General features: G+C 33.8%; 1 protein-coding gene across 6 annotated transcripts in view; it reads right to left on the reverse strand.

The window, feature by feature from the left end:
• Positions 1-10,000, reverse strand: part of LOC137616422 (receptor-type tyrosine-protein phosphatase C-like) — a 174,997-nt gene that overhangs the window by 27,373 nt on the left and 137,624 nt on the right. For all 6 annotated transcript variants that reach the window (XM_068346164.1, XM_068346165.1, XM_068346166.1 and 3 more), the window contains 7 exons: positions 9,283-9,543; positions 9,000-9,131; positions 8,553-8,720; positions 6,265-6,366; positions 5,814-5,929; positions 3,604-3,793; positions 203-529 (listed from right to left, as the gene is read on the reverse strand). In XM_068346164.1, coding sequence (XP_068202265.1) covers positions 203-529; positions 3,604-3,793; positions 5,814-5,929; positions 6,265-6,366; positions 8,553-8,720; positions 9,000-9,131; positions 9,283-9,543 — 1,296 coding nt within the window. The remainder of the gene's footprint in view (positions 1-202; positions 530-3,603; positions 3,794-5,813; positions 5,930-6,264; positions 6,367-8,552; positions 8,721-8,999; positions 9,132-9,282; positions 9,544-10,000) is intronic.

Raw genomic sequence — 10,000 nt, forward strand, 5'->3', positions numbered from 1 at the left:
TAGTATATTCATGGACTTAAGAAGTCACAGTGATTAAATCAATTTCATTCATTACATCACACAATTGTATTCATTGACAAAAAAGAATCTGTTTAAATTTCCATGAATGATTATCACTGGTTGTCAAGGGAAAATATCTATATGAGATTTGGCAACCTAAGAATTATGCATGAAATAAATCTTCATATAGGCCTATACTCACCATCAGTGTCTAACTTGGCAGAGATTCCAAGTGATTCTGATATGACAACGCCATTGTAGATCACCGACACATTCACATCGTATTGCAATCCGGGAATGAGGTTTCGGAAGATGTGTTCACTTGACTTTCCTGAAATCGGCAGCGTTTCAGATTCCGAGCGACTGATGGCCGTTTGGTTGCAGGCGAGGAATGACGAGAGGTTGAATTTCAACTCATAATTTCCATCAAATATCGAGGGACATCTATTCTGAATCTCAGCCGTGCATCTTAAACTACTAGTTTCATAATTTGCACAGGCTAGTTCGCTATCAAATGTTACAGTTGTTTCTGTAAAGAAAAGGAGGAATAATTCTCAGGAAAAGACCGAGAACAAAATTGGCTTTTTGGTTGGTAAGATTTTGTTGTTGACATTCGTGACGAATTATCGTGTGGACCTGAAGTAGATTCACGTTAAAGACTACTGCAGTTTGTACAGGACATCTGGTCACAAGAGTAAACATAAAAATAATAAAGACATGTAAATATGATGGGATATCGTAAATGCGCAAGTATTCTTATCAACAAACAAACACACACACGCATATCTATTTATATATATGTATATATATATATATATATATATATATATATATATATATATATATGTGTGTGTGTGTGTGTGTGTGTGTGTGTGTGTGTGTATAAATACACGCACACACACATATACTGTATATATATATATATATATATATATATATATATATATATATATATATATATATATATATATATATATGTCTCACAAGATTGTAGATACAGGAGAGGGGGTTCCCAGCCCCCTCGTCCCGTCCCTTTTAGTCGCTTCTTACGACACGCAGGGATAACGTTGGCGCTATTCTAATTGTTTTTATGCCCCCGCGGCCACAGGAAGGCTGGCTCAAGAATTGAAGAGACAGTGAAAGATGTAAATGGAAGTTTGTTGAAAGGAGAGGAGACAAGGAAAAGGTGGGCGGAATATTTTGAAAGTTTACTGAATGTTGAGGATAATAGGGAGGCAGATATAAATGCTGTTGCAGGTGTTGAGGTGCCGGTGATGGGAGATGAGAATAAGAGAGAGATTACAATTGAGGAAGTGAGGAGAGTACTAGATGAAACGAGAGTAGGAAAAGCATCTGGTATGGATGGTGTGAGAGCTGAGATGTTGAAGGAAGGGGGTGTGACTGTACTTGAATGGTTGGTAAGATTGTTTAATATGTGTTTTGTGATGTCAATGGTACCAGTAGATTGGGTTTGTGCATGTATTGTACCACTATATAAGGGTAAGGGAGATATGCATGAGTGTTGTAATTCAAGAGGCATTAGTTTGTTGAGTGTAGTTGGAAAAGTGTTTGGTAGAGTAATGATTAATAGGATTAAGGATAAAACATTCAATGCAATCTTAAAAGTATAGGGTGGTTTTGGAAGAGGTAGGGGTTGTATGAATCAGATTTTTACAGTTAGGCAGATATGCGAGAAATATTTAGCAAAAGGTAAGGAGGTGTATGTTGCGTTTATGGATCTGGAGAAAGCGTATGATAGAGTTGATAGGGAAGCAATGTGGAATGTGATGAGGTTATATGGAGTTGGTGGAAGGTTGTTGCAAGAAAAGGTAGAAAAGCATGTATTAGGATAGGAAATGAAGTGAGTGAATGGTTTTTGGTGAGAGTGGGGCTGAGACAGGGATGGGTGATGTCGCCGTGGTTGTTTAACTTGTATGTTGATGGAGTGGTGAGAGAGGTGAATGCTCGATGGCTTGGACGAGGATTAAAACTGGTAGACGAGAATGACCATGAATGGGAGGTAAATCAGTTGTTGTTTGCGGATGATACTGTACTGGTTGCAGACACAGAAGAGAAGCTTGGCCGATTTGTGACAGAATTGAGTGAAAGAAGGAAGTTGAGAGTTCATGTGGGTAAGAGTAAGGTTATGAGATGTACGAGAAGGGAAGGTGGTGCAAGGTTGAATGTCATGTTGAATGGAGAGTTACTTGAGGAGGTGGATCAGTTTAAGTACTTGGGGTCTGTTGTTGCAGCAAATGGTGGAGTGGAAGCAGATGTACGTCAGAGAGTGAATGAAGGTTGCAAAGTGTTGGGGGCAGTTAAGGGAGTAGTAAAAAATAGAGGGTTGGGCATGAATGTAAAGAGAGTTCTATATGAGAAAGTGATTGTACCAACTGTGATGTATGGATCGGAGTTGTGGGGAATGAAAGTGATGGAGACAGATATTGAATGTGTTTGAGATGAAGTGTCTAAGGAGTATGGCTGGTGTATCTCGAGTAGATAGGGTTAGGAACAAAGTGGTGAGGGTGAGAACGGGTGTAAGAAATGAGTTAGCGGCTAGAGTCAATATGAATGTGTTGAGGTGGTTTGGCCATGTTGAGAGAATGGAAAATGGCCGTCTGCTAAAGAAGGTGATGAATGCAAGAGTTGATGGGAGAAGTACAAGAGGAAGAGCAAGGTTTGGGTGGATGGATGAAGTGAAGAAAGCTCTGGGTGATAGGAGGATATATGTGAGAGAGGCAATAGAGCGTGCTAAAAATAGGAATGAATGGCGAGCGATTGTGACGCAGTTCCGGTAGGCCCTGCTGCTTCCTCCGGTGCCTTAGATGACCGCGGAGGTAGCAGCAGTAGGGGATTCAGCATTATGAAGCTTCATCTGTGGTGGATAACGGGGGAGGGTAGGCTGTGGCTCTAGCAGTACCAGCTGAACTCAGTTGAGTCCTTTGTCAGGCTGGGAGGAACATAGAGAGTAGAGGTCCCCTTTTTGTTTTTGTTTCATTTGTTGATGTCGGCTAACCCCCAAAATTGGGGGAAGTGCCTTGGTATATGTATGTATGTATGTATGTATGTATGTATATATATATATATATATATATATATATATTTACATATATACATATACATATACTGTATGTATATACACACACACACACATATATATATATATATATGTATATCTACATATATATATATATATATATATATATATATATATATATATATATATATGTATGTATATCTACATATATGTATATATATATATATATATATATATATATATATATATATATATATATATATATATGTGTGTGTGTGTGTGTGTGTGTGTTTGAGTGTGTGTGTATAAATACACACACACACACACATATATATATATATATATATATATATATATATGTGTGTGTGTGTGTGTGTGTTTGAGTGTGTGTGTATAAATACACACACACACACACATATATATATATATATATATATATATATATATATATATATATATATATATATATATATATTTATATATATACTGTATATAAGTGTGTGTATATGTGTGTGTGGCATTGCGGGAGTATGACAAAGGTGGTTTGATAAAGACTCTTTCCTTACTTTTAGGAAGCGCGGAGAGCGAGATGCAACTTGCTTTACTGTTTCCTTCCAAACTGTCACTTGCAGTAACACAGACATCAATTTCAGAGTCCTTTAGACTTTCCTCAGAAAATGTCGTCTGCAGATTTCCATCATCTATGATTCTTAATTCTGCATCACCAATACGGTCTTCTTGGCAGCTGTTCGTCACCTGATAAAGAAAAGCAAAAGGGAATTTTGTTTTAATTGTCACATGTGATTGGGGGTGCTGAAGGTCTTCTGCTTGAGGATACCATCACTTTACCTCTTGGAAATAGACATAATATATTATAACAACATATTTAATACCTTTTTAGGAAATCGTCTATCATTTTTAACATTCATATGAAAGCAGATAATAACAATTAATGAAATATTTTTATAATAACGAAAACAATTGCTCCGGTAATAATCTTTTACTATCCGTCTTTGTAATATAGTTTATTGTGCTTCGTTGTATAGCTTTGGGAATTCTTCCTAACAAAGTTACTCTCAGTATGTACTCTTTTTATCTGCAAAACCTGAGCTTCAGCCTAAAGCCCGAAAGGGTAACTTTTATCATTAGGTTGATAATTCATGAAATGGCATCCTTGCCAGTGATTCCCTCATTCAACAGGACCTAAAAGAATATCCCTTTTCCCTTCAGTAAACCTTTTATTTTCTCAGTCTACAACTCACTATTTTCTGTCTCCTTTTCTACCCTTCTATACCAAGATCACTTTCTTCTCTTCCTATCAAATTGTCAGGAAATTTTAAAAGATTCTTTTTTTATTTCCTACCTTTATGGCTTTAACTATATACCTTAATTCATCTATTTCTCCCTTTATTTGCTCTTCTCATTTTCTTTTTATCAAGTTCATTCATCTTCAGTGCTTCCAATATTATTTTCACATATCTCTATCCAAATCAACTATCTTGACTTTTGCCTAAACCAAACAACAATCAGGTGTAAATACAATCACTTTTCTTCTCACCATCTCTTCCACTGTTTCATTTGTCACTATTTTCTCTTTTCCCAAGAAAAGAATATTCATCTTTGAACACTCATGAACTTCCAACAGTCCAGCTAAACACATTTTCAAAGTATCCCATTCTCATTTAATCAGGAAATTTCGTACATTTCTTAGCTTTGCCACCCCATTTATGCTCTTAAGCCTTAGTATTTCATTTCTTTGCCGAATTTTTTAAATTTTAGTAGATGAATGCTTGATCAAACAGTTTACTTTTGTATCAGAAAAGTATATACATATTCATATACATATATATATATATATATATATATATATATATATATATATATATATATATATATATATAAACACACATACGAGTACTTGTGCTTGGATTTGGGCATGCTCTTCGCAATCCTCAAGAGAGAATAATTCACTAACCATTTAATTGGGCTTCGCAGGGCACTGGTAGAATTAGAAGACCCAGGCCTACATGGCTGAGGATTAGAAGTGTGAAATAGGAGATGAGGAATGGAGATGTATTGATTTAAAAGCTCAAGATAAAGATGACTGGCAAAATCTAACCGCGGCCCTTTGTGTCAATAGGCGTAGGAGGAGATGATAATGATGATGATGATGATGATGATGATGATATATATATATATATATATATATATGAATATATACATACATACATATATATATATATATATATATATATATATATATATATTTATATATGAATATATACATACATATATATATATGAATATATATATAAATATATATATATATATATATATATATATATATATATATATATATATATATATATATATATGCATATATATGAATATATATATGCATATATATATATATATATATATATATATATGTATATATGAATACATACATACATACATACATACATACATACATAAATATATATATATATATATATATATATATATATATATTAATATATATATATATATATATATATATATATATACAAAAGCCAGTAGGAAATAATAAAAAGGCTTTTGCGTATACCAAGTCACGTGATCCTTGTGGCAGTAAAGCATATATATATATATATATATATATATATATATATATATATATATATATATATATATATATATATATATATATACATATATATATATATATATATATATATATAAACACACACGAGTACTTGTGCTTGGATGATTACTATCACTCATATTAATAACATACATTAGTCGTAACAAAGTAACGATGCTGCTGCTTATAGTAGTCATCCCTCCAAGACAGAAGCAGGTCATCACTCATACTGACTTGGGTTGGCGGCCGGATAGACAAGTCGTCTGAATCTGAAAGATGAACGAGAAGGTTAACTAAGGGAAAACAAATATTCTGCTCAACTTAACTGTCATAGTTTTGGCTACAGTTTTCGTCTTTCAAGAGATGATGATAAATCATATGAAAAAATATAGATCAAATTAATTCAAAGCATAAGAGATTATTTTCTATTCAGTAACAAATCAGCGAGAAATAGGCATTTGGAAATATGGATCTTTAAGGACAATATTGCAAGAATCTGCAGAGCTTTCATAGGAAAGAAATTCGATGGCATTGCAACGATGCTTAAACAGAACTACTCTAAAGCAAATCCCGAATCCGAATAACTGAGTCAGACGATACTTACCAGATTCAAAACAAGAGCCCGTGTGTGTATCACAGCGCTCTGACCCACACTTCTCAGAGCAACTTTCTGTACACTCAGCCCCAAAGGTTCCTGTGGAGCATTCTGGGAGAGAAAAGCAAATAGAATTCCTGGCTAATATTAAATGCTCGAATGTGATATCAAAAACACAAAAACTCAACACAGCAGACTCTCACACAGACAATTGCCATTAAACTGCGATCCAAATAAAGCAGTCCTAATTTTTTTTTGTCAAGTTTCCAATTCTTATAGACAATTTTTATAACTCAAAAGTCAATTGTTGGGGGAAACAATATGATCAGTAATTGAGTATGTCTTATTTACTTTGACTCAATGAAATTTCCCTTTCAAAACACTTCAAAACCATCTACCTCTAGAGTGGATATAATTATCCTCCGAGAATACGGCCTGAAATACGTGCGGCAAAATCTAATTCAGATGAAATCGATCACCCCATTTCTTACAGTGGGACCGTTTGACTTTTTAAGAATAACTGTAAAAGCAATTGAGATATTATTGGATGATATAAAAGACATAAAAGCGAAAATTATAATCATGATTAAACTAGAATAAATATTAGAGTTGCATCGGTAGGATCAATATCATTGACAGTACTATATCAAAAGGAAAAGGGATTGAATACAGATTTGTTGAAATATCTTATGATTTTGTCTCTATAGTCAATTTCTTTTAGCGATGCAGATTTGCACCGACTCGCAGCGGTGCCCTTTTAGCTCGGAAAAGTTTCCTGATCGCTGATTGGTTGGACGAGATAATTCTAACTAATCAGCGATCAGGAAACTTTTCTGAGCTAAAAGGGCACCGCTGCGAGTCGGTGCAAATCTGCCTCGATAAAAGAAATGGACTATAGTAAAATTGCCAAGCATATTTTTTTTTTTTTTTTTTTTTTTTATAAAAGCCTCGTCATTTCCTAAGCTTGTGTCCCACGAGACTTGTTAGTCTCTTGTGTCCGTAATCATCAAATGTTATAAAGACAATCACAGTGAACAATGTTTATTATTTGATGAAGATTAATCTTTAATTCAATGATGTATATTGAAAATGAATACTAATGTATTGATGCGTAAACTTGACATGAATTACTATGGCTTCCTGACATGCACAGAAACCACCCTTCGACTCCATCTTTAGTACCTTCAATAGATGGCACTTGTCAATCATCAATCCCTCAATGTATAGGAAAATACTCCAGGTAAACTTCCTCTTCCAGACGATTGACATTGTTCACTTTTCCTTTCTCTTTTATAAAATCTTAAGGAGTCATTGAAATGAGGATTCCATGTCTGAGTCTCCAAAGACATAAGGTCATGATTTTCTAGTCTTCCAGACACCGACATGTCTCAAGGAACACAAGAGTCATAATAAAAGATGAGGCACATCATTCAGGAAAAAAGTACATTCATTTATTTGAGAACTGGTTATAATAATTGACAAAGACTACTATAACTACCCGGTCGTACTATTATTATTACTTCATTGTTATTATATTTTACATTTCATTTAGTTTGTTCATCAAAATGTCTGCTATCTTTATCTTTATAAATGTATTTGCTGGTAAAACATATTTTTTAAGGTTAGAAACATTATTGATCTTAACTTCCATAAGATAAACAGTTATGTACAACAAACATGTTAAAGTTTGTTAATATGATGACGGCAATAAAAAGAAAAATCTAACATAATAGGTTTTAATTGATTTGTTCTAAGCTCAAATCTGGACAAAGATTCTTTCACAGTAATTAAAATCATAAAATGGAATGTATAAAGAAATGAATCGGCGGAGAGGTAAACAATGAAATTCCCAAAAATAAGACAAACTGAAAAAACCATATATAGAAACTCTCAAAGAATAGACATAATCTTAATTAAATTTGAAAAGTATCTTTGGAAAACTTTATATTCTGTAAACTTCTTGACCATTTGTAACATCACCCTTTCAGGACAAAGTGTTAGATGTTCAAGATTTTTGGAAGCCATGAAATCTAAACCTGTCAGGTAGAGAATTCTTGCTGAAGTGATTTAGGAAAGTGATACTGGCATGGGATTGCAAATGACTTTGTTCAAGGTACATTTTATGAAAAGGAAAGATTTTTAATTTCAAAGTAGTAATTTTTGTTAGTTAAAGAATATTTTGTTATTAAGTGTTCGTTGCAGAGAAGAAAAATAGTATTGTGATCATTAAGATAGTATTTATGACTTGAACCTATATTATCTGTTCAGAACTGCATACAACTCTGTATCTCTCTCACCTTCATTACACATGGGACTTTTGTACCCAGGAAAGCATGAACAACCCATTGGACTCGGCAGACAAAGAATCAGTCCCTTGCAGGAGTCTGGAAAAAGTCCTATATTTTCCAGGTATTTTTTGTCACAGTGAAACTGACATTTGGTTCCAAACCAACCTTTGGGACAAGCTGAAAGAAACACGTAATCGATCATATCTTATAAACTTTCTCATTGTATGAAAAAAAATAAGTAATTTGGGGCGATTTTAAGGTAAGAAGTACAAATATATAATGAACCATCAATTTGATAAGGCTGCTAAGGGATAACAATTCTGATCATATTTGATTTGAAAGAAATATATTTCTCGTTTTCACATTCAATCAAAATCTAACAAAACGAAAGGGAAGAAACATTGAAACAAAACGTTTGATGAGAAAGACAAGAATGAGGAGAAGAGAACAACTAACCATGTTGACATTCCTTTCCTATGAAACCAGGAGGACACAGGCACTCTCCAGTGTAGCTGTGGCACTGTCCGCCATTTTGACAATTAGGACATCGGTTGTCGCACTTTGGCCCGAATTTTCCAGCTGGGCAGTCTGTGTGATACAAAGCAATGGCAACTTATAGACACATGTTTGCTTCTTTATGAATTGTGCTTCTTTGGCATCTATTTAGTAAAGAGAACCTGATGCCACATTTACCCTCTGATACCGCTTGATGCGGAAAAGAACCAATCATTGTTCTCACCTCTAACAATAATGTTAAGACAACATTCATTCCTTCTTGGACCTAAATAATGCAGTCCACTGTCTTCAGGTTTCATGTCTTTAATCTTGAGTTTGTAACTGTAAGGATGATTGCTAGCAAAAGAAAGATCATCCGCATTCCATGCTGGAACAGGCAATCTTTTGAGTGAACTATCCACTTGACCATCTCCGGTAGTGATGCTGATCTCCAAGTCCTCACCGTTGCTACACCGCCATGTGTGACTGGCACTTTTAAAGGGTGCTAGAAAGAAAGAGAAATCTCATGATTATCTGGGAAATTCGGGTCTCGTAAAGTACTATGGCGTTTTATTAATCAATTTGATAATTGATTATGTAATTTTTTCTTATTCTTTTACTTACATTAATAAAGTTATTCTATAGATTAGATGTATCAACTCTGAGTAACCAAATTACAGTAAGCTTGACATCTGAAATGTTCTCAAACCCATTTATGAGATGTTTACCAATGTTACAAATAATCGTATTTCCAGTTCCGTTGCCTGGATTTGAGCAGTTAGATCTGGCATTCATTTTCATAGTTGAGCTTCGTATATACAGGATACATACATGATACGTATATATATATATATATATATATATATATACATATATATATATATATATATATATGAATATATATATATACATATATATATATATATGTGTATATATATATTAATATATATATATATATATAT

This window comes from Palaemon carinicauda, chromosome 22 (assembly GCF_036898095.1).
Source record: "Palaemon carinicauda isolate YSFRI2023 chromosome 22, ASM3689809v2, whole genome shotgun sequence".
NCBI lineage: Eukaryota > Metazoa > Arthropoda > Malacostraca > Decapoda > Palaemonidae > Palaemon > Palaemon carinicauda.